The 23991-nt window shown below is 57.6% G+C and overlaps 2 protein-coding genes across 2 annotated transcripts; both read right to left on the reverse strand.

Moving 5' to 3' along the window:
* Positions 1-885: 885 nt before the first annotated feature.
* On the reverse strand, positions 886-11899 carry PTPN9 (protein tyrosine phosphatase non-receptor type 9). Its single transcript, XM_080350985.1, has 13 exons — positions 11434-11899; positions 7863-8006; positions 7302-7391; positions 7070-7194; positions 6248-6353; positions 5553-5663; positions 4518-4846; positions 4094-4187; positions 3927-3996; positions 3459-3537; positions 3102-3252; positions 2798-3005; positions 886-2563 (listed from the first exon to the last, which is right to left on the reverse strand). Exons 1-13 carry the CDS (start codon positions 11464-11466, stop codon positions 2337-2339), a joined length of 1767 nt encoding a protein of 588 aa, XP_080207111.1. The 5' UTR covers positions 11467-11899; the 3' UTR covers positions 886-2336.
* A 2294-nt stretch (positions 11900-14193) lies between these two features.
* On the reverse strand, positions 14194-22880 carry SNUPN (snurportin 1). The gene is given in 9 exon segments (XM_080350984.1): positions 14194-15200; positions 18532-18612; positions 20222-20299; positions 20615-20712; positions 21298-21394; positions 21517-21621; positions 22366-22522; positions 22686-22858; positions 22860-22880. Coding segments are annotated over 9 exon segments (1128 nt in total). The 5' UTR covers positions 22869-22880; the 3' UTR covers positions 14194-14870.
* Positions 22881-23991: the final 1111 nt, after the last annotated feature.

The raw sequence follows: 23991 nt of genomic DNA on the forward strand, positions 1-23991 counted from the left end.
GGAGCAGCCCCGGCACTGCCAGGACGTGCAGGCCCAGCGCGGGCTCTGCCGCCACCCGGGGCCTGCGGCTCAGCCCGGCTGCTGAAAGGGGTCTGGCTGGGGCTGTGTGGGCCCGCCCGGCTGCTGTGCCGCGCCGGGGATCGAGCCCCAGCCCAGGAACCTGGGAGCGGAAACGCAGGAGGGCTGGGAATGAAACGCTGCAGAGCCAGGCTGCTTCCAGGCTCCCAGCGCTCGGCGTGCGCTGGGCAAATTACAAGCGCTCAAAGTCCTTAGCGAGGTGGTGAGCGCGCAGCCGGGAGACCCAGAAAGACAGAGGAGACGGGGGGTGCAGGAATGACATTGCTGCGTTGGGGGTTTCTCTGTACTGGCAGCCCTGGAAATGATGGGTGGAGAAGGATGAGTGTTTGGGTTTTTTTTCATGTTTCCCATGTTTTCGCTTTCCTCCACCTACAGCACAGATGGGATTGTCGTCCCTCCTCTGGGGAACTGCAGAGGTCCAGGAGAGCAGCGTATGCAGCAGTTCCCATTCAGAGCCAGCACCAAGTGATCTCCCTCCCTCTCCGCTTCACCTAAGCTCAGTTTTCTCCAGGGTAATCCTCCCCAAGGGGTGGAGGCAGCTAAAAAAATCCTCTGCCCCATCTTCTGCTGTCATTTGTCTGTGAAAAGCCACCAGACGAGTTAAAAATCCCCAAACCTCACGTTTAAAGCCCAAAACCACTGAAAGACTGATCTTCTCAGAAGGAGAGTTGAAAAGGAAAACATGTTTCAATGTGTTTGGTTGGTTGGTTTTTAATGCTGTTTTTTTAGTACCTGCCATGGAAATAACACCAGAAGTGCTCAACAACTCCATTCCTTTAATCTCCGCTTCCATCCCTCTGTCTCCAAAGTGCTGGGGGGGCTGTGGCAGGTCAGTGTCCCCGCAAGGATGGGGACTGTGGGTAGGCAAAGCCCTGAACTCCTGCCCCTGACCAACTCCACCACAAGAGCTAAGAGGACCGGTCACTGGTAGTATATTTATATATGTTGATACAAATAAAAACAAAACAAAACCCCCAAAAGTAATAACAAAAAATGTTTCTCTGAACAAGAGCAAAATAGGAACATTTACAAATACTTCTGGCTCTGGCTTGGATCAAGTTAATGTTAAATACAAAAAAACCCCACCCAAAACAGAAATAAACAAAAAACCAAAACACCCCCACAGATTATAAAAAAATAAGAATATACACATTCAAAGAGCTTATTACAGTATAAAGTCATGGGGGCCCAGGCACCGTGTGTCCCGGCTCCCCAGGCAGCACAGGGGGAGGCTGGGGTGGTGTCGGACCGGGGTGGTGTCCCAGTGGGTGCTGCTCCCCGAGGTCAGCTCAGCACCTCCCGAGGGTTTTGGCTTTTTCCTCAGCGCCTTTGCAGCCCGTGACTCACCGCAGAGCCAGGTCCCCACTGCCAGCTCAGGAAAGCCAGACAACTGGTTGGTCCCCGTCCCTGTCATCTCGTACCTAGTGACTCCCGTGGCTGCGCCCCAAGGAGCAGGGGATACTGGTGAGCCCCTCACCCCCCAACCAAAATCCTCCAGAGATCCTCCCCCCGGGATCAGAGCTGCCCCTCTCCCAGCAAGAGACGAGGATTGGGAAGATGAGACAAGGAGGAGATGCGGCCGAGCATCCTGTGGGATGGGCACAGCAGCGGGTACCGGGTCTCAGGGCTGCCCACTAGGGGCAGGACAGGAGACAAAAAGGGGGTGGGGGTGAAGACAAGACAGAGCCATGACCAACCTCATCACTCCAGGGATCACAGCAGTGAGACGAAGGAGAGCAGGGACCCACAGGAGCTGCTAAAGCGGGTGCTTGTATATATGTATCTATATAATAGCCGTGGTTGGGCACAGTGAGGATATATCACATACACACATACGTACGGACACACAGACGTAGTGGCAGGTAAGACTGAAGTAGGTGCCTCTTCCTAACCCCAGGCCAGGACTGGAAATACATTTAACTTGGGCTTTGCAAAGCCCATTCTCTAGATACACTTTAGATGGTCCCAACAACAACAAAAAAATTAAAAACAAACAAACAACAACACAGCTCGAAAAGAAGAAAAACCACCTCCCCGAACAACTGAACCCCCAACAGAAATACTGCAGAGAGGAGCGAGAGCCCCTTCCCACCACGTCCTCCACCACTGTTTGGTTTGAATAAGGCACAGTTCCATGGCGGTGCTGATGGCCGAGGACGGGCAGCTGCCTGCTCCAGCACCGCTGCCCCGACAGCTCTGCCGCGTCCCGGCGGGCCCCGGGAGGACGGGAAGCGGGTTCCGTGGGGAGGTGGCGGGTCTCAGTGTCCCGGTGAGCTCCTCTCCTGGGCGGCGCGGCTGTGGTTGGGGAGCAGGAGGCCCTGGCGCTGGGCGTGCTCGAGGATGGCGGTGTAACAGAAGTAATACTGCTCGGGGGTCTGGATGCTGAAGGCGCGCTGGGTCCGCATGCGCAGCACTGTCTGGTAGATGTTCAGTGTGCCCACGTCCTGCAGCTGGGACAGGCAGATGTCCAGCGCACAGAAGGTACCTTGGGGACAACGACGGGGATGCTGTCAGCCACCCAAGAGCCATCACTGCCCCTTGCTTGCCCCGCTGCACAAGACCACAGGCAAGGCAGAGACACCCCAGCTTCCCCAGCAACTCCTGGGGACATGCAGCCCCAGTCAGCCATGGGTACCTGGGATGGAAATGCCCCACGGGGAGGCTGGACTTGCCCCCTCACCCCAAAAACATCCACCCAAGCAATGGGGTCACCCCTTACCTGTCCTGCCAATGCCAGCACTGCAGTGCACCACAATTGGGGGTCCCCCCGGGTGACCCCTGAAACGAGGTCCCAGGGCGCTGACTGCCACCCTCTGCTGCTGCTTCACGGCCCCCAAGAAGTCAATGAGGGTGGCAGCGGAGGAGGGGACGCCATAGTCTGGCCAGCTCAGGTACTGGAAATGGGACACCAGCCGCCGCTCCCTGGTCTGTGGGGAAAGCAGAGGGGTTAGACCCTCTCCCCTCCCCTGCCCCTCGCCACAGAGAACCTCTGGCACCCCTGTGCCTCCCCTGTGGCCACACACCTCTGAGCTGTGGATCTCCAGGATGGTTTTCTTGTAATGGTTGAGGTTCTCCATGCCCAGGTTGGTGATGGTCAGGGCCCCGAAGCACACCTGGAAATCCTTCTCCAGGGGCCAGTACTGGCCACACTTTCTCCTGCCTCCCTCCTCCAGCCTGGGAGCAGAAGGACAAGCTGGTGATGTCCTCCTCACCTTGCTAAGACCATGCCCCATGTCCCCTGGCCCATCCCTGATGTTATGTCCCCACCCTGCAGGGCTCTGGTTGGCACTGTGGCTGCAGGGCCACTGCAGAGAGCACAGCGCTGCTCAGCCAACATTTTGCAAAGAAAAATAGGGCAGTGCCCTGCCCAGGGCACTCACCGGGTCGTCATCACGATCACCAGGATGTTTTGCTCCCATACCATGCGCCAGAAGTCACCGTAGGTGTTTTCCAGAGGCCCTGTGGGAACAGCCCGTGCATCAGCCAAAAACCTGATCCCTCCTCTCTGCTCTGTGCTGCTTCGCCCTCGGGCAGATGCTTGTGGGGCAAAGCCGGGGGCTGCCACTGCTGCTGCTAGCGGGGGTCTGCTCAGGACCCCGTTTGTGGGAGGGAGCTGAAGGAGGACAGACCCACTTGCCCTCTTCCAGGAAAAAATCTGCTCTCTCTCAGCTGGGTACCAGGAGGGGAGTAAGTAAATCCACTCAGAGAGGAGTAAATCCACCCAGAGACAGGAAGGACTTGCCAGGCAGTGCCTCCCCCTCCGCAGCCCCTGGCTGCTGCTGGGCAGGGAGGTGGAGCCCACACGTGCATCAGCAGCCAAACGACCCCTCAGCAGCTCAGGGCCATACCCTGGGTCCCGATGTATGCGTTCCTCTGCTTGTAGCCATCCATGAAGCTCGCGTTGATGTAGTCGGTCAGCTGGGGAGGGAAAAGCAGGACAGCATGAGCCCTCGGGAGCCCCATGGCTGGGATGGCTCCAGGTGGGACCCCAAGTGTCTATCCCGGGCTGGCTCACCTCTGGGCGGCTGTACGGCTTGGCCAGCTTGACTCGGGTTTGGTCCAGGCAGGGCACATCCCCATACCGGTTCTTCTCCTGGTTGTAGGGTGCCCTGGGAGGCAAGGCAGGCGAGAAAGGGAAGCAGGGATGTTTTCCAGGCGGGAAGGGAAAGGCAGCATCCCTCCCTCCGCACAAGACTCTGGCGCCTGGAGCCTGGGCTCTGCTGCCATCGCCTGGCCAAAGCCTCAGGAAGCAGAGTCCCGGCCAGGTCCTTGTCCCTGCTGTCCCCTATGCAGCTCCCTCCTGCCAACCCAAAGCACTGCACCCCAAAGAGGCCACCACTGAGCAGCAGAAGTGCAGAGAGAGGGAGGACCCAGCGTTTTTGGAATAAGAGAGGGGATCCCCACGCTGGCCCGCAGCCAGCTCCTTCCCCAAAACTCACAAAGAGCAGACGAAGGTGCCGGCCGGGCTCCTGCGCCGAATATCTTCGTACTCTTCGTAGATGCCCCGCTTCTGCTTGCGGCTGACGTGATCCAGCAGCTCCTGGAGGGTGAGGGACTTGGGCCCGGGGACGTGGACAGAGCCATTATCTTTGGGAGCCACCAACGGCACCAGGATGAGCTCGTCCAGGGGGTCGGGGTGCCCGTTCTGCTGGGGCAGGAACCGGCAGTTCCAGCTCAGAGGGTCCAGCTTGAGGGACCCCCCGAGGTACTCGGGCAGACACTCCCGGGGCAGGTGCTCCTTCAGCTCTGACATCTTCACCATCTGCACCTGCGGGAGGAAGAGGAGGAGCAGGGGTGACTCCCAGAAGGATGGAGAGGGACTGCTGGGGACACAGACAGGGATGCCAAGTCTGGCATGATCCTGATGGAGCCCCAGGTTTTCTCCCAACAGCACCAGGGGCTTCCCATTCCTCCCCTGCCCTGGGAGGGTACTCAGGGGAACGTCAGCAGTGGGGCAGGGGCTGGCCCCCCATATACCACACACAGACATCCAGCTCTGAATTCGCAAGCAGATCTGAGCTCCTCCCAAAGACAGAGGGGCAAAGTCCAGCTCAGGGAGGCACTGGGCTGGAAACGGGCTCTATCAGCAGCACGGTTGATGCTGAGCATACTCTTTCAAGTATTTTTGGCTTTGCCAGATACGGCCTGAATGCAGGTATTTAAGTTTCCCTTTTCTCCTACGTGCTCAGCTGAGGTTTCCTTTCCTTTTAATCATTTATCATGGCCTCCGCTTTCTGCTGCTGCTGGCAGCCTCACCGCAGAGGAAGAAACCATAGGTGATTTCAAAAGGGGCTCAAGATATTTGCTGAAAATACCGAAACAGGTTGGCCCCAGCTAAAGAGGCTGAGAAAGCCTCCGTTTCCCACCGATTTGGGATCAACAGCTTCCAGCGGATGTGGCCGGGGGACACAAGCACCACCCTGTCCCAAAAGGAAAACAGGCTCAGCCCTCCGCGCCCAGGGGTCCCCGCTCACCCGCTCCCGCAGCTTCTCCTTGAGCAGCAGGCTGATGATGGAGTAGGGCACGCGGAACCACATGGGCGCTCCCACGATGAAAACCTTCTTGAGCCGAGCTGGGAAGGCGCCCTGCAGGTAGGAGGGGGTCAGACCCACGCTGCCGGGCGGGGGACATGTCCCAGCAGAGGTGACGACCAAAGGGACCGTGAGGTGGCAACGCCACATCGAAGCACGCCTTGCACACAGCCGGCAGCCCACAGCCCTGCACATTTTTATGGTCTGATATGGAAACAAACTATTTCCTTGGAAATAGGCAGGCAGAGGGTTTGGCTCCGCGTGGGAGAGGTGATACCCGAGAGCTGGGATTGTGCAGAGAAGACACCCGGCCAATATTTACTGTTATTTCTTTTTTTTTCCAGAGAAGGGAGGAGGCACAAAATGCCAGCACGATTGAAAAATAATTTGCATCTGTTTTCCCAGCAGCGCTGCCAGCAGCTGTGAGAGGAATCCAGTGCAGGGACAGCTGATCCCCGACCCGCGGGACACCGCAGCTCCCAGCGCCCTCCCGAGGTCCTGCAGGGCTGCAGCCGCTGATCCTCAGCCGAGACGCGGGCAGCCACGAAAATTTATGCCAAAACCACAGGACTTCATGTACTTGATGAGTGAGTGGCCCGTGTGACATCCCCAGACACCAGGTCACCCCTGGCCATTACCTTCAGCAGGTTGAGGATCTTCTTGCTGAGGTCCAGTTCGAAGTTGGTGTACTGCGACCCTGCCATGTCGTAGATGAACACCAGCCCGTTCCTCTGGGTTTCAAAGCTGAGAGAAGGCAAAGAGCAACATCAGCCCTGCAACATCCAACTGCTCAGCCCCTGCCCCATGCTGACCTCATCCTCAGCCTGCTGACCCCAAAAAATCCCCTTCTGTGCTTCCAGAAGGACTCACAGACCCAAAGCTCGCTTCTGCATTTCCCAGCTGCTCCACCACCTCTTCCTACAACCCTTATTTAAGCCTGGCTCGTGTCTTAAGCCTGTCTCAGCTGCACCGCCTGTGATGGGTAAGTTCAGAAATGGAAAGAGCCCAGGATGAATGGGATGTCCCAGGTTTATATTTTTGGCAGGGCTCACGTTGCGTCTCGCCGGCGGCAGGGCTGTCTCCTGCAGGAATTGGGGGCTTTGCTAAACCGAGTCCTGGCTGCAAAAAGCCTGGCTCAGGGGATTTGTTTTCCTTGGTGAATGCCTCCATGAGGATGACTGGCTGGAGTTCACAGAGGCGGAAGACAGGGAATTTCACACCATGGGGAGCTGTGACCCCTTCTCTCCCCTAACTAGAGACAGGAGGCTCGCAGACAGCTGCAGCCACAATTGCACCTTCAGGGATTCACATTCACAGCAGCGACGGCACCTCTTTTCCCCGCAAAGCCTTTGGGAGCAACTTAATCAAAACCTCCGCATGCAGCGGCACCTCCCCTTGCCCCTGGGAGAGACGGGGCTCCCCACGGACCTGCCACCATCGGTCACGGTGTCCCCGCTCACCTCTCCACCGCACGGTCCAGCAGGTAGAAGAGCGCCTGGAGCACCACGTGCTGCACGCTCTTGCTGGGGTGGTGCAGCTTGGCCGTGAAGAGGGCGATGGAGGCTCCCGAGGGGTCCCGCACGCTCTGGTGAGGAAACAAGGTCGGGTCCCCGCAGCACCCGAGGGTGCCCGTGTGGAGTGGAGCTGGGATAAGCCACCAGGTTGGGGTAATTTGGGTTCACCATCACCTACCAGGATGGTGAACTTGCCGCTGAGCAGCTCCGAGCGCAGCGGCTCCTCATGCGGCTTCAGCTTCACAATTCCCTCCTTCAGCCGCGTCTCCTGTGGGCAGGGAGCCGGTGTCACCATGGGCACCCCGGCCCCATCATGTCCCCGTGGGGCACCCAGCCCTCTGTGGGAAGCCCCTGCCAGGGAAACCTCTGCTCCACAGCACTATTTTCCAGCATGGGAAGAAGAGCAGCTTTGCAAAACCAAGATGAGAAAGGTGTGTGTGTATATATATATATATCTCTATATATATATATCTATATATATCTATATCTATATATCTGTTATAAACGGGGGGATGCTCTGCAGGTACACACCCCACTCTCAGCAGAGGGGAGGGAACTGGGGTCGGCAACATCTCCATGGTGACTTGCCTTGGCTGAAAAAGGATTTTCCATCTGGATCAAACACATAAGGTAGTGGGAAAAAGGGAAAAAAAGCAGAGGGAGGGTTGTGCTTGGACCAGAGATCTCTCGCAGCACAGAAAGCCTCGACCAGGCTGACCCGGCCTCGCTCGCTCCTTACCCGGTAGGAGTGGAAGAGCTCGATGGCCCGCAGGACGTCGAACTTGCGGGCCATGAGGAACTTGACGGCCACATTCCAGGAGAGCGGGGACACATTGTACTGGCCCGTCCACTTGTTGATCTCCTCCAGGAACTGCTTGGTCGCCTGCGGGAGAGACGAGGGACATGTAGTGAGATGGGGTGGGAGGAGGAGTGCCCGAGGAGCATCCCTGCTCATGGTGGCAGCCACGTGTTCCTCAGGGCAGGGGCAGGGCTGAGCAGCGCTTGGCAAACCCTGCAGCTCCTCGGGTGAAGCAGCGAGTTGTGTGTGAGGTACTGGGAAAGGGTAAGGGCAGTGGGGAGGGAGCAAGTGGTAGGAGAGCTGGCATTGGAAAAATGGCCTTAGGGCTGAGGGAGACTCACGGAAGGGAGAGGGGGAGCAAAAGGAGGATTTCACAGGTGGCAAACTCCCACTCAGACACGGCAGCCTGGCAGCAGCTTCCCAGGGCCGCAGCTCCGCCGTGAGCGGTGAACCCAGCCATGAGGACACAGGTAACGAGCAGGACCGGCACCGAGAGCTGACGCTCCAATGTGCTACCGGACACAGACCAGCTCACCCAGTCAGGCTAGTTTCACACGGCCGCAGAGGATCAGAGGAGAAGGGCTCAGTCCAGGAGGGTCCCATGCAAAGCGAAGCAGTTTTTCTTTCTGCTGCAGTGACCCCCTGTCCCACGCAGGAGCCCCAAGGGACGTGGGGCAGCACGGCCCAGCCTCCCAGTCAAAGGATGCGGGCAGGATGGGGGATGTCCCTGACATGCCCCACTCCCACCCAGACACCTCAAACGGGAGTAATTTCCATCCTCACAAGAGTGGAGGATGGTGATGAGAGCGTGAGGAGGAGGAGGGACAGTGAGCGCCGAAGGCTGGCTCCCAGAGCAGGGAGCGTGGGCAGGCGGCGGTGTTGGATGTCATGGAGGAGTTACCAGGAGCTATTCAGCCAGAAAAGCTCGTTGGCGTTAATGACTTCCGACCGGAGGAAGGGAAGGGCCAGGGTTTATCGGGGGCACAAGGCTTGGCGGCGGCAGCGAGCGCCTCTCACGGGACGAGCCGAAGGAGCTCAGCTCCTCCGAGGGGTCTCCGCAGCCTGTCTGGCATCACAGAAGGCATTTTTGGAAGGAGTACCGGGTCACTGGGCTACTGCCAGCCGCCAAGGGCCAGCACAGACTCCAGCACACCACAGCCAGAAGCTCCCTAGCTGGGTACCAGAGCCCCGCAGAATGGTCAGGAGGGAACTCACAGAATTGGGCTGGATCTGCCACCAGCCGGGGCCCCCGGCTGCCCAAATGCTGGGGCTGGGCTGGAGAAGCAAACGCAAAATAACAGCAGAGATGCTCCTTCCCCAGCAAGGACAGGGTGGCACGGGGATGCAGGCAAGCACCAGGCACGCTCCTGCTGCCCCTGGATGGACTTGAGATGGGAAACATGCCCTGGGATGATGGGAAGGACACCTTGGGATGATGGGAGGAACACCCCAAGGGGCACAGCGGCGGTAGGGAGAGGATGCAAGGGGTGGTTCAGGTCTCCTTCCTCAGCATCTAAGCCATCGCACTTCACATGATCCCATTTCCAGCACTCATCACAAGGGACGCTGGCTTTTTTTTCTGCAACGGGGCAGACCCCTGAGAAGCAGCACTGGCTTTGCAGAGCCCATAACCCAGAGCCACAAGGACATCACTCCCGGCAAACAGAGAGGGAAGATTTGCAGAAAAAAGACCCATTTCTGCAAGTGACGGCAGCAAAATGGTCTGCGGCAGGGCGCTTTGAACAATGCTGGTCTTTGGAGCGCTGGCGTCATCGAAGTCCCTGCTTCGCTGCGCCAGGGCAGGGTGGTGACAAAGCCACCACCGCAGCAACACAGGGGCTCTTTGAGCCCTCCTCCCCCAGGCAGCAAACTCAGCCTCCTCCTTAAACCCGGGGACAGAAATAAGTCCCGTGAAAATTGTGGCTGGGCTGAAAACCCCCACGGAAAATTGGTTTGGTCCCTCTGGGACAGGCTGGGGAGGCAACTGTGGGGGTCCCGCGGAGCAGCAGACATCCCGAGGCTGGCAGGGAAAGGAGAGGGGTGAATTCCCCCCCAGCTGTCAGTAATGGGCGAGAGCGGAGCAAATGGAAGAAATCCTGATGGTCCCAAGGAGGACAAGGGGGTGACAGGAAGGGGATGTCCCAGCCCCAACCAGCACTTACTCATGAAAAGAGAGAAACTTTCCACCATTTGACTCCCAAGCCACTGAGGGCAGCCTTTCCCACCCCAGTCTGAAGATCCAAACCTGGAACATTACTGCAAGTGTCTCCTCATCTTCTCCCTCTGATATTCACGCACAAACCAAACACCTTAGATCCCTCTCCTGGAACACGCTGCTAACCAAGCCTCCCTGCTGGAGCAGGGTCTTCTAAAGCCCCCTTTGCTGGAAGCTCTGCCCCCTCTTTGACATGGGAAATGCAAATCACAGGCACCTGCGGGGACATGAGGCATGAACAACCCCACTCCTTGAGATTTTATTACCCTGGAGACGGCAGTACCAGAGCAGTGCTGATAACAGGGAGGTGTGGTGGAGGAGAGAGCTCGTGAGAGCTGCACTTCCCGAGCACCAGCACGGGCCGTGGGAGACCCTTCCAGCTCTGGGTGAGCACTCGCTGCGGGGGACACGGGAGGTTTGGGAACCCAAGGTCTCTGTACCCACCCTCCTAAAACCGTCCGTAGGAATAAAGGATGTTTTGAAAAAGAAAAGCCAACAACCAAACAGAAAACTGACCACCTGGCCCCTTTCGCCTTCGCACTGCAGCCCCCAAGGCCAGCAAGGCGGCGGATGTGGTGCTGTGCCCTCAGACAGCCTGAGCGTCGCCGTGGGGCAGGGGGGATCCCGGACTGGAGGCAGCCTCTGGTCCCAGCTCCCCGGCTCCATGTTCCCATGCAGCGGGGAGCCTGGCAGACGTGGCTCAGGGTGCGGATGCAGAGCCGGGTGGGCATCCCCGGGGACCAGGATGAAGGAGGGGAGAGCCAGAGGCTGCTCTCGCCACCCCATGCGCCCCAGCTGGGTTATCGCCCCGCTCCCGAGCCCAGCAACATCCTCCCGCGGTGACGCAAGGCCGGCGGAGGAAGCCGGGACGTCACGGGAGGCCTGGGGCGTGGGAAGCGCGTGCACACGCATCCCCACGCCAGCCTGCCCACGGCGGGGAGGCCCGGCAGGAGAGGCCGCTGGCAACGGGGGGGACACGCCACTCTGGGGGGGCACGACCCCAACGCCACGCTGCGGCATCCCTGCTCGCCCTGACACCCACGGCACAGGCCCGGCAAAGGCCTTTGGGGTGCGCACCGTGCGAGCAGCCCTATGGAGATGGGGAGCTGTGCGGGCTGGGGGCTGTGCTGGTTTGGGGGGAGGGGGTTGCAGATTGGGCTTTCCTCGGGGAGAACCGCCTCGCTGGGAAAAAAACAGCGCTGCAAATGGGGGACATAAGTAATGGGGAGGGGGGACAGCGCACGGGGTGCTGCCCAGCCCGGCCCGGCTGCGGGGAGGGGGAGCCGCGGGACCTACCTGCTCCTCCTCGGCGCTGAGCTCCGCGGCCATGCTGCGCGGCCCCGCTGGCCCCGCCGGGCCGGGCTAAGCGGCAGGCGCTCCGCCGGAGCCCATCCCCGGGGGCCGGCGGCGCTGCGGGCACGGGCCCCTCCCGGTCGCCGCAGGCTCGGCGAGGGCGGCTCCGGCCCGGGGTCCCCGCCGAGAGTACCGGAAAATTTAAAATAAATTAAAGAAAAAAAATATATCTCTATCTCGCAGCCCCCCGGGAAGTTTGGCTGGCCCCGGGAAAGCGCGGCTCGGCTGGGCTGGGCCGGGCTGAGCTCCCGCCCCGCTCCGCTCTGCCCCGGCGGGGGCGGCGGCAGGAAGCGCCCGCAGCCCCCTCCCCTCCCGCGGCTGGGCCGGGCCGGCCCGGCGGGCGGGCGGCCAGGGGGAGGCGGGGGACAGGAAGCCCGGCCCGGCGGGGGGCGGCAGCTGCCGGGATGGAGCCGCCGAACCCGGCCCGGCCCCTCCCCGCCCCGGGCTGGCTCTGCCGGCGGCGCGTTCCCGGGATCCCCCAGCTCCGGCTGCAGCCCTGCCTGATCCCCCGCGCTGCCTGCGGCGGAGAGACGGGCAGCGGGGAGGCGAGCAAGGGGCAGAGCTGGAAAGGGGCGTCTGGAACCCCCCGTGCTCTGCCCTCCCGCCTGGGACACCTTCGCAGCCAGGCTTACAGGGACCTCGGAGAAACCCAAAGGCTGTGCTGTGTATTTGTGTGAGCCCACCGCCGAGCAAAGCTCCCCGCGGCCCAAAATCAGTCTTTTGTTAATTCTGAATATGTGCTGTACCCCTCAAGCCCTGCGAGCAGCGACCCCAGGGATCAGCTCTCCGGAGTGCCCCGCTGCTGCAGCCTCACTCGCCGGCCTTCCCGGCAGCGCCATCCTCCCTTCCCGGTACTCCAGGCTTCCCCTGCGGGCAGCCCGGACCGGCAGCCGGCGTTCCCAGCCGTTTCTTTGCTCTCCCTCCTCTGCGATCCCCAGAGCGCTGGGTGCAGGTGTCAGCACCTGGATGGAAAGTCACGATGCTCCTCTGGAGGGGCTGCTGGGAAGGAGCAGGGACCCCGGGGAGCAGCCTTACCAAAAAGCCAGGCCCTGGGACAGGGGGACATTTTGTTGAGCGGAGGACTGTGTTGGCAACATGCCCACAGCCAAAGCCTTTGCACCTAACTCGGAGAAAATGGAAGGAAGGACAGAGGGAAGAAGCTGAGCCCTGAGCTGGATGCAGGTTCACGGGCTGTCTGTCTTTCCTCCAGAGCTTCCAGGCCACATCTACAGGTTGAGCTCCTGTCCCAGACTAAGTTTAAGCCCCGGGGGGATGACCCATTCTCAGTCACCACCGACTGTGCCGCCTGTTCCAGTTGGGAGCTGGGCAGGGAACAGCTGGGAGCGGGATCACACCCAGCAAATAAAACAGTCACAGCAACAAACTGCGTTGGCCCCGGTTACTTCCGTTTAACACCCTCTCTCCAAACACGGCCTTTGGTTTCCAACAGGAATTATAACACAAATATTTATTTCTCCAGCTCAGCTCATGCTTTTAAAAGGGAAACTATGCGGCATGATCTGGAGCCGGCGGAAAGCTCCGGTTGCTTCCCCCTCGCTCTCCTCGACCAGAGGACGCAGCCGAAGGCAGCTCCTCTTCAGCTGCATTTTCTCTCCTGCCCACTCCCTTCCCGGGGCTGGAGGACCTTGGAAGGCTGCTGGAGGGCAGCAGGGAGGCAGTAACCTGAGCCGCAGCTTTCTCTGCCCTGAGGGATGCACAAATCTTCTATCCAGATGCCCACCTCCGGGTTTAATTGCCTGACGGAAGGAAAACTATGCTGATAAGAGGCTGGATGCGGTCTCCTGGCCCCGGGCTCTCCCTGCGGCCCTTTGCCAGCCAGAGCAGCCCTGAGCCTTCGAGGGACAGGGAGGACAAGGCAGCCCAGGTGTTTATCCTCTTACCCGGGGCCAGTTGCTTCATATGCTAAAAAAATAAAAATACTAATAGAGTAAGCAGCCGTTTAAAAAAGCCTTGAGGCACGCTTGGCCGCATGCAAGTGTTGTGGAGCAGGGGTGCTGTTTCCCCCTCCCGGGGAGGGGGAGCCCAGACCAGCCCCCTCCCACAGCCAGCTCCAGCTCCAGCTCCAGCCCCAGCCCCAGTTAGGCCAGTTCCCGCTGCCTGCTGGTATCAATAGCGGCTGCACAGACAGATGATCACACACAGCCCGCATGCTTGGCACAGAAACAAGTGTTTTTCTGGGAAAAAATGGGAGGTGTGAGGGCAGGATACAAGTGTCCCCGCTATCTGCAGGCAGCCACCCCCCCTCTCAGGTTCTCCTCCTGGGCCCAGGCCCTCCTCTGGGGGCATTTTCACAGACAGATGTCTCCACACTGCATGTAGCCTGATGTTTCATCTGCCCCCTCCGTGGCGAGAGCAGCCCCACTCTAGCCTTTTAATCTCCCTCTGCAAAACAACCTGGGGATGGTGAGTACAATCCTTTCGTCCCTGCTAAAACTGGGGAAAAGCAGCAGCTGGTGCTCGCAAAGCAGGCTTGGGCTGGGATAAAAGGGGCAGCGGTGGGGAGGGAGCGAAGCACCTCAGTGTGCAGAAGAGAATCAAACCCGCACAAGCATTTCCTCCGCTCCAGTTAGTGCTGTAACCAGTTTTTCAATCCCTATTTGGGAGGCACAGCACGCATCCACCCTTAGGTAGCAGGAAGACGCTCAAGAATTTGTCTTTCTGAGAAACCTTTTATTTGGCACAATCAATGCTAGCGTTTTTCAGAGCGAAACCATTCCTTCCTCCCCCTACTGAGAAAAGCCTCCAGCACAGGCTCACGCTGCACAAAGCTGTGCTCGGAGGCACGGCCTGCTGCGATGCAAGGAAATTTAGTTTTTCTCAGTAACACGTGGGTGTAGAAAGCTCAGCCTTTGGATTTACAGCAGCCTGCTGCAAACTTTTTGCTACCAGAAGGAGCTTGACCACAAAACTCTTCATTGAGAAGGCCTGAGCAAACAGCTGGATCAAAGGCTGAAATGCCCTGATTTCCAGGGCCGTAGCTGCCGTAGGGGCCAGGGTTCCGAGCAGCAGCTGCACGTCGGGGGCCTGAGCCCTGTTCCTATGCTGGAGCTTTGCCAGAGGCTTTAACAGAAGCAGGGTCAGGAGGCGAACCGGGAACCCTGCAGTGTGGGGACAGATAATTTTGTTTCCCAACGCGAGACTGGCTCAGCAAAGAACCAGACGATCCTGTTAGGGCCTCACAAAAGCCCTGGCGACCAAAAAAAAAAGTCCAGTTGCACTTGGAACAACATATTCCACTTTTGTGCCCTTTAAATGAAACCATCCTATCATTACCTTTGCCCCTCTCCAGAAGCGCGAGTGACAGTGAGCAGCGGGGAACCTTTTGCTTTCTCCTTACCCAACCAGTCTGTCCCACCAGCCTAATTCTCCATCTGGCTCACTGCTTCATCCTGGCCCTCCAGAGAGTTTGCTGGCTGAGGGGTAGACAAGTGTTCCAGCTCGTAATGTCCATTCCTTGCAGCCACCACGCTGCTCAGCTGACCCTTTTCTGCTGCCAGTTTTTTACTTTTCTTGCTCTCAATGATCTGCTGGAGCTGACGCCCAGCATAGTCTGGTTTTGCAGTGAGCACAGTGGCAGGCACGGCAAGCCCGAGGATTTCGGGTACCATGTAGGGCCGGAGCCAGCCCACCAGCGGGGTGCTGCCGGGGGTGTAGTGGGTTTGCTTGTGATAGAAGAGAAGTCCATCGACCTGTAAAGAGGAGAGAGAGTGAATGAAAGGCCAGAGCCGCAGGCTTTTGCAGGTGGATGACAGTGCCAGACGACAGCACCGCTCTCCATTTACAAGCCAAAACCACCAGCTGGATCATTTTTCCCCTCAAGCAGTGCAATAAATAGCGGAAGGGAAAGAAGAAACCTGCAGAGCTCCTGACCTGAAAGATCAGCACAAGCCCAGCAACTGCCGGATGCCTTTAAATTATCAAAGGCAAATGATTTCAGCCTGATGTCGGCACAGACCAGCACTTTTCCTCTGGTTGCTATGATCTTGTTCTGCAGAAAAGTCATCAGGTTTCTGAATAAGGCAGCACACAGAAAGGCCACTTTACTGGATTAAGGTTATTTTAAATAATACATTTGGAGAGTAATTAGTCAGAGCGCGTGACGCCAAGGAGCCCTGATTCGTAACGCTGCTACAGCTCTTTCAGCTGGCTTATGCAAAATAAATTCTTCATGTTTCCCAAGAGAGAACTTCTCCAGCAATCAATGACAGTTAAGGGCACTCAGGACTTTGAAGGTTGAGGCCTGAACTCTTGTGCTACTATTTCCACACTCCGCAATACTGCAGCTGGCTGATGTTTTCCCTGCTTCCCTGCCATGCTAAGGGATTTTCACCTCCTCTTCCTGCACTTCCCGAAGGTCAGATCCTGCTGCCAGCCTAACGCTGGAGGTGGTGCTGCTCTTAGCTCAGCCTCGCAAGCTCCGAAATGGCCATTTGCCTACAAGTAAGAGTGGCTGAGCAGGCAGATCAGAAAAAGAGCCCACTTCAGGCTGAATTGCCCCCAGGCCCCTCCCTGAGCCTACAGCCCCCAGAATATATAAATCAGAACGGCACCTATATTGGCAGTGAGGCGAGGCACGGAGGAACCAAGCAGATCAAGGTGATATCTGCGGCCACGCTGGACTGCGAGCCAAGCTGAGCAAAGAGCAGCATCCATCCGTCTCTGCTCCACAGATGCTAACCTCCGGCAGAAAGGAGAGAGCTTGTGCTCCTCTGTCCACAATTTTCAGTCACTGTTAAGATCTTGCAAAATAATTCCAGAAAAAGGGAGATTCCTGTGCTAGGAAAACATAAAACCAGACCAGTAAACATTGTGATGAGCTTGTGTAACCCTCTGGATATGTAAAGCACAAAGCTTCTCCCTCCCCTGCCTTGCGGGAAGGCTTGGGAAGAGCCAGATTCTCTAGCACCCCAGCACCACATCCAGCCCATTCCTGTGGGTGCAGAGCACTTGATGAGCAACGGGGATTCTCCAGCACCCACAGGAATGTTTTGGTAAAGAACAGATCCTGGAAAGGCTTCTGCCTTCCAGATTGTTCCAAAGATCTTCCCCAAGCTGGAGAATTCAAAGGAGTTCAGCCTGGTAGAGAGTTAAGTCATATTCTTCCTGCCCCTGATTTCTCTTAAGTTACTGCAACTCCCATATTCCTTCCAGTTTATTTAATTCATTGGCTGGGTCCCCACCCTGAGTCATCACGCTGACAGCAGCCACATCAGAGTAAGGGCTGACACTGTCCCTAAACAACCGAACGTGATGAGAAACCGGCCTGGCAGGACTTCATGTTTCACAGCCACGCTTTTCAGATTTTAGGTGCTTAACAGTATGTTTATTCCTTCACACCGGAGTTTCTCTGAGATTTTGGCTCCCCCTGCCTTTGTGAAAACCTGAACATTGTTTTACTTGAATCTGCGAGTAGGACAGTAGTAGCTCTTACGATCCACTCCAAAACACATTTCAAATTCAGTGCCAGCCAATGGATCCGAAGTCCACCGATTTCAGCGGAAAAAAAGCTTCCACTGAATATAGCAGATCAGGTCCTAACTCTAAGTTTACACATTGACTCTGAAGACCCAGATCTGAAAGCACTGACCATGCTTGTTGCCACCACACGCACAAGATCCTCATGAGGCTCACAAGATGCTGGGCCCAGGCCTGAGGACACCTCAGTGATACTGCACTACCTACAGCGAAGCTCTATTTTGCCTTCTGCAAAGTTTCTTTCATTACGTGCTGTTGGTGGAAGCTATTTACGGGGACTTCTTGGGCTCCCTCTTGCGGCACATCAAAGAGACCCACTGTTTCCTTCATTCCTGGAAGCGGCACCACAGTTTCTGTGGGGTTACCGGCTGCTTTGAGGCAAATGACACCACGTTTCACTTGTTGGGGTCACATCCCAATGTATCAGAGAAACCAGGGGGCAAATCACAGCGGGATTACGAGGGAGATACTGAGAAACTCCATCTCCCTCCCATGGCACTTCACAACAGTCTCCTTCGCAGGCTCAAATGATTCTGCTCTGACCACAGCAGGGTAATACTCCTCAGCCTTTTCTCATGGGAGCAGATGCCTCAGGAAGGAATGAAGCTTTCTGCAGCAAAGACGGGAATCACTGTTTCACAAAGCATTTGTAATTGAGGAAGTTAGCTGGAGGAAACCTGGGACGTCTTCTTAACATTCCCCAGAGTGGGGTCTGGCACTGACCAGCAAAAGGCTGGGACTTTCCGGCTCTAATGACTGTCCTGGCTTTGACAAGCAAAGTCAGCCCTCACAGCCAAATTAGCGTCCCTTAAATTTAAACCTGCTCTTACATTAATCCCTAATTTGGGCCGGGAGAGCACAAGAGGCACAGTCAAATCAACGTGGCTTTTGGCTTAGCGGGACGAACAACTGCTATATAGGCTGTTCCTGACCTCGGGCTGAAACTGGGCACTCTGCAGGAACTGCCGCAGCTTCTGGCTCCCAGATGTTTGTCACTGACGCTGTGCTGGAATGCCACCACCTCCTCCAGCCTCTTCTGCTTCAGTGTCAAGTCAGCCAGGGCAGCCGAAAGCAGCCTGAGCCATTTCACAAAGGCCTCTGACTTGCTGCTCACAACCACACGGAGCTGAAGTGGGCAGCACATCAAGTTGCCGGTCCTGTCCTTCTCAGCAGAGAGGGCTGAACAGCACAACGGCCCTGACTTCTAGAGCTGCTGAAGAAAACGCAGGTGCCCTGTTCAGCCACTCTTGCTGGGGGAATGGCCACCTGAGAGAGAGCAGCAGGAGCCAAAGGCAGGAAGCTGCTGGCTCTGTACCAAAGCAAAAAGCCAAACTCACACTCGCCCCTCCACAAGATCCAGTAGCAGTCGCAGGAGGACAGACTCATCTGAACCCCTCACAGCCACCTGTCCCCAGCTGCACGCCCCAGGCACACATCGCTAACACCTGCTGCACCCCTCTCCCAGCACCGTCTCTCTCCCAGCACCGTCTCTCTCCCAGCACTCCCTCCAAGGCTGAAGTCCAGGCACCACCTGCGTGTTCTCACCTCAAAGGGGAAGTCCATAGCCAGCACCTCACGCAGGCTGTCTGAGGAGCAGGGGAAGTTCTGCAGGCCCACAAATTTGAACTGAAAGAGTAAGAAAGGATTAGTAGAGACAACAGTATGGCCTAAAGTGGAACAAGTCACCGAATCGAGCACTGGTGTGGAGGCAGCTGAGACAGAAGGGTTTCCCCCAGTGCAAGATCCAGCATGAGAGGGAAAGGGTGAGGGACAGGCGTCAGATAAAGTAACCAGAGAGATCTCAAGCAGGGACCACATCATTAAACTGCTGGCCTTCCTGCACAAACAAGCTCAAAAGAGGATTAAACCAGCTCCTGAAAGGCAGTGCCCTGGTGGCCATTAACTCCGTGGGCTGGGTACAACCACTGGCTGATGAAGTCAGAGAGAACATGACAGGCACCCCCAGTTTCTTACTCTATCTATAGCGACTGGTCTCTGTGATTACTATGGACGGACAGATCTCTGATGCGATTCAGAACAGCAATTTGTAAGCAAACCCCAGATCTAGAGACAAAATGACAGGATCAAGTTGTCCTGCAGTGTCAGTCAGAGCCCACTAGAGTAACTGGGTATGCCTGCATGAAAACCTCCACAAATCAGCGCAAAAATCAGAGATGCGGATGGCAGAGACACAGTGCACAACTCCCACAGGCTGATACCATTTTTTCCAAGCATCTAAGACTGCAGGGAGGAGTTTTCAGGAGAGCTGACCCTGAGATGCTCTTTTAACCAAAATAGAAAGTGATGACCTCTGTGCAGGATGCAAAGCAGACAGTCGTCTGCTCCAGGCTGCTGGCTCAGCCAAGCAAATCTTTCCACCCAGGAAATGGAAGCTGAAACGACCCCCCTTCATTAGGTAGTTGTCTTCTGGATATTCTTGTTGGAGTCAGAGCAGGATGTTCTTCAAATACAGACACTCTTGCTGCTGGCAGAGGAGCGGTCATCCATATTCATGATCAACCTGCTCAACCCACAGGAGTTGCTCTGCTTCGCTGTGTCTGAGCACACACGGGGGGCATGCAGCCATCAGGTCCCACTTTGCAAAACCTGCCCTATAAGTCAGGATGCCAAATCTCTTATGTTCATCCCCAAAAATCACTTTCCAAGCTGCTGTGTGTTTTAGGTCTGACCTCCATGTCTAAGTCTTCAAAGGAAGAGTTTTTAACCTTGCTCAGCAGGGACTCCAGGTGGCAATCCAGCATCCATCCCCACAATTTGAATCATTAGTTTAAGCAGGAGGGAAGGCTAAAGCTTTCCAAGCCTTTCCCCTTGCCTTGCGAGCCCACAAGACTCCGCAAGAATAAATCCCATTGTAGTCCCACTGTCGACCAATGCTCCCCCTTGTAGAAACCACACTAGTTTTCCATTCCGTTTCAAGGGAAAGCTAAAAACAGCATGGAAGTTAGCTGATACACTGCAACCCGATCTCCCTCAGCACTTTGGCTGAGGAAAAAAAAAAACAACACAAACCCACACTCATTTACAATACTCAGTGGTTCTATTTACACCCTGAACATAGCATCCCGTTTCATCAGAAGTACACTTTGAAGCCTGATCTGTGAGGGGGGAGAAAAAAAGAAGAAAGCTTCCGCTTGTGAAAGAAAGTGCTGAAGCCTGCTGAACAGAAGAGCTTTACCCTCCACCCTCCTTCTCCTCCCAGTACAAAAGAACTTACTGGATTAATCCTGCTTTTCTCTCCCAGCCCTTCCTCCTCTTGGATCTTTGAGAAGAGCCAGAAGAATCTGAAGTCAGTCTGTGAAAGGAGGCAGAGACTTAGCGACTACCCACCACGCATCATCGATCGGCACCCGCCGAGCATCTCCATTCCTCTGCCCTCACCCAGGAGATTTACCAACTCTGCTTCACCTGCGGAACCAGCCAACACCCCAAACTCTGCCATTTTCCCATGTACCCTAAAAGATGTACCCCATTATTCCAGCAGCCAGCAGCCCACAAGCTGCACGGGGGCTACTGCATGGGAGCTTAAGCCCAGTGTTGGCTGCACAGCAGCTCGCAGATCAGGGCAGAAAAGGGAGGGTAGGGCAGCACGGAGGGGCAGATTCAGTACCTGACAGTCATAAACGGGGTGTCCCCTCCAGCACATCACATCGAGGATATAGTACGTCTGCGCTGCCTCATTGTAGATGCAGTCCAAGATGCAGTACACTGCACACACAAACACAGCGAGCTCCAGACACACTCCAGAAACTGCCCAACCCAATGGGCAACAGCCAGGTGAAATCTCTCCCGCCTTAAGCCTGCCCTGTTGTAAAGCTGCGAGGTGCAGAGGGACCCTGTTCCACTAACAGGGGGTGCGACCACAAAAAGCCTTTAGCCTGAGTAGTCCAACAAGGCTACAAAGGTACCATCCAGAAGCACAGCAAGCAAGGGCCTGTTTCAGAAAGTGGCATTTATCAAACAGTAACGCCTCCTCAGGGCAGGAAAGCAACTGCAAGAGGTATTAAGAAAGACCACACTGCACACAGCTGTCAGATGACAGAGGATGTTGAGGCTTAAGAGTGTCAGTTAAGCAGGCAGCTAATTAAAATACGTTTTTATCTAATATAAAGGTATCTGAGATTGTCCACGTCTAGTTACCCCCAGAGACATGCAAATAGGCCTGAAACCACCCCCAGCACAGCCGTGGGGCTCGTGTGAGCTGCAGGGGCAGCACTGAGTCTGCTGGCGCATACACGGGGAGCAGCAGCCTATTCCCTTCTCTCTATCCCAAATACCTCCTCAGACTGTCACCTTTCTCGCTCGTTGAATTGTGCCGGTTCCCGCCTGGCAGCAGGGAAGGAAACCTATTGACACAGAATCCACTCTTGGTGTAAGCTGCTGTTGAGCCCTGTGAAGAAACAGGAGAGGAAAAAGAAGTCAAGCAAGACACACAGACCAGTCTTGTGTTGGTTGGGAAACATGTACAGGTCCTTTACCAGCTGGTGAGACATCACCACTGCTGCTGCTTACCCTGGATGCCACAACTAGCGCCCTTTTCCCGACGGGACACACCACTACAACCCATTCCTGTTCCAGATCCAGGGGGACATCAACCAGCCATTCAGACAGCATCAGCTACAGAGACAGACAGACAGGGGAAAAAAAAAAAGCAGTTAGCAGCAATGGTCCCAAAGTTATGGAAAATTGACAGCAAGAAGGTTTTGACTTGGCTTCTAGAGCTGCACTGCATACTGCAAAGGCAACCTGCATTGCAGCACCAAAGGGGCTCCCTCCTTCTCCTCAACAAACTTGCATAACAGACTCTCCCCCAGGTCCTTCTATTGCTTCCCAGCTGCTGACTAAGCGTCACACCACGGCATGGGGCTCATAGCCCTCGCTTGAACATCCCCATACCTTGGTCCCCACTCCAGCACTTTATTTGTTTATAAATACATGGCAGAGCTTAGAAACAAGTTGACCTCTTCAGAGATTGCCTGGCTATAATCACCTGAAATGTTCTATGTCTTTTAGGACCAATATGGCAGCCAAGGCTAATAAAACCCACCAGCCGAGGTTTCCCTTCCTTCCCAGTGTCCCAGACATGGGCAGAAATGGAAATCAAGTGCTGCACAACAGGATACAAACTCTACCAGCTGAGTTGAAATTTCCCAAAGCACACAGGCAACCCATCTCCACCCATCCTCCATTGGTAAGCACCGTGTCTGGGAGGCAGAACTGAGGCGCAATTCCTTCTTGAGCACCAAGCCACGCAGGACAGGTCAGCCCCAGCGCTGCCATCCCAATGCCTGCTCTGCACTCCACATCCACCACCCCGCGTTCACACTCACTCCCCACCCAGGCAGACAAGCAGCCCCCCACCTGATTGGCGTAGCGCTTGGGCAGCTTCTTGCCAGTGTCCACGTCCATCTCTTCTTCCTCCGCATCTTCCCCCTCCTTGTCCTCGCCCTCACTCTCCAGCCCAGCCCAGTCGTCCTCTGCCAGCCTCCTGGCATGGTTCACGTAGTCCAGCCGCCTCCTGGGGAGAGGAAGGAGCCCGGCTCGCCCTGTGCGGCAGGCAGGCAGGGCAGACCAGCCCCGCTCCCCACACCCCGGGCCCCGCGCCGCCCGGCAGGCCCAGCACAGGCCCACCCGCCCCGCCCCGCTCCGGCCTCCCGCTGCCCAGCCCCAGCCGAGCTCACTCTCTCTGGAGGCGGAGGAGTCGCTGGCGGCGCTCAGCCTGGCCCGGGCCGCCGCGGGGCTTGTATGCGGCCAGACGGGGGTGCGGGGCCGCGGGGCTGTTGGGCGCTGCCAAGGCCACGCCAGCCGCCAGCGCCGCGCTCAGCTCCTCCATGGCAACGCGCGCCCCACGCCCGCCGCGTCATGACGTACTTCCGCCCGGCTGGGAGAGGTGGTGCCGCGGGCGCCACGCAGCGCCCCCTGGCGGCGAGGAGGCTCCGTGCCCCTACGGGCCAGAAGCAGTGCCCCCCTCCCCGCCGTGACTCAGTTTCCCCTCCCGTCGGCAGTCGGGTGGGGACCGGGAAGCGACACTCGAGGCACGGGCGTGGGGGACATTCCGGGCAGAGACGCGGGGGACACCTCGGGCAGGGATGGAAGGGACAGTGCAGGCAGGGATGGAGGGAGACACGCCGTGCAGGGATGTAGAGGACACCCCGGGCAGGGATGCCCCGGAGGATTCCCGGTGAGGGACGCGGCAGCAGCCGGTGCCGGGAGCCCTGTCCCCCGTGGGCCGGTCCGTGGCCGTGGGCGGGATCGGTGTCCCCAGGCCGGCTGCCTGCAGAGGGCAGCGTGCGACCTGCCGCGCCGCTCCCCGCGGCTCCCGAGCTGCGAGCCGGGCAGCTCGGCGGTGCCGTGCGTCACGGGGGGCTGGCGGCAGCCCCGACACCGGCCCCGACATCAGCATCGGCACCGCCACCAGCATCGGCACCGCCACCAGCGCCGCCACCGGCCCCGGCATCGGCACCGGCACCGGCACCAGCCCCGCCACCGGGCAGCAGCACCGACATCGCGCAGCGGCTGCGGGCGCCGACACCGGAACCGGGCGGTACCGAGGGCGGCCCCGGGGCTCCAAGCCCGGGCGGCAGTTGAGAGAGCGGCGCCCCCGACCCTTGCCCGGCCATGCGGTGAGGGCGGCCCGCCGGGTCCGCGGGGGGACGGGAGGCGCGGCCGGGCCGCGGCTGCGCTCGGTGCCCCGGTTCCCCCTCCCTCTGCCGCCCGCTCCCCGCTCCGCTGCGGCGGGGGCTGCCCCCGGTACCGGCCCGGTGCTGCCTGCGGGGCCCTTCCTCTCCGTCCTGCGTGAGATTCGCGGACTTCAGGAGATAAAACCAAAAACAAAACAAAAAAACCCAACAACAACAACAAAACCAGCAAATCCCGGGAAAATCGGCCTGGAAAGGAATTGCAAAATCCCCGGGCCGGGATCACCGGGAGGTTGGGCTAGTTTGGGGTCGGTTCTCGGCGCTTTACCGGCACCCACGGATTAGCAGC

Source organism: Nesoenas mayeri, assembly GCF_963082525.1.
Source record: "Nesoenas mayeri genome assembly, chromosome: 11".
NCBI classification, from domain to species: domain Eukaryota; kingdom Metazoa; phylum Chordata; class Aves; order Columbiformes; family Columbidae; genus Nesoenas; species Nesoenas mayeri.

Coding starts and splice junctions, on each gene's coding strand:
- PTPN9 (XM_080350985.1), bottom strand. CDS start 11,466: ATGGCCGCGGAGCTCAGCGCCGAGGAGGAGCAG. Junction 4,188..4,517: donor GGCACCTTCGTCTGCTCTTT/GTGAGTTTTGGG, acceptor CTTGCCTCCCAG/GGCACCCTACAACCAGGAGA. Junction 3,997..4,093: donor AGCCGTACAGCCGCCCAGAG/GTGAGCCAGCCC, acceptor TTCCCTCCCCAG/CTGACCGACTACATCAACGC.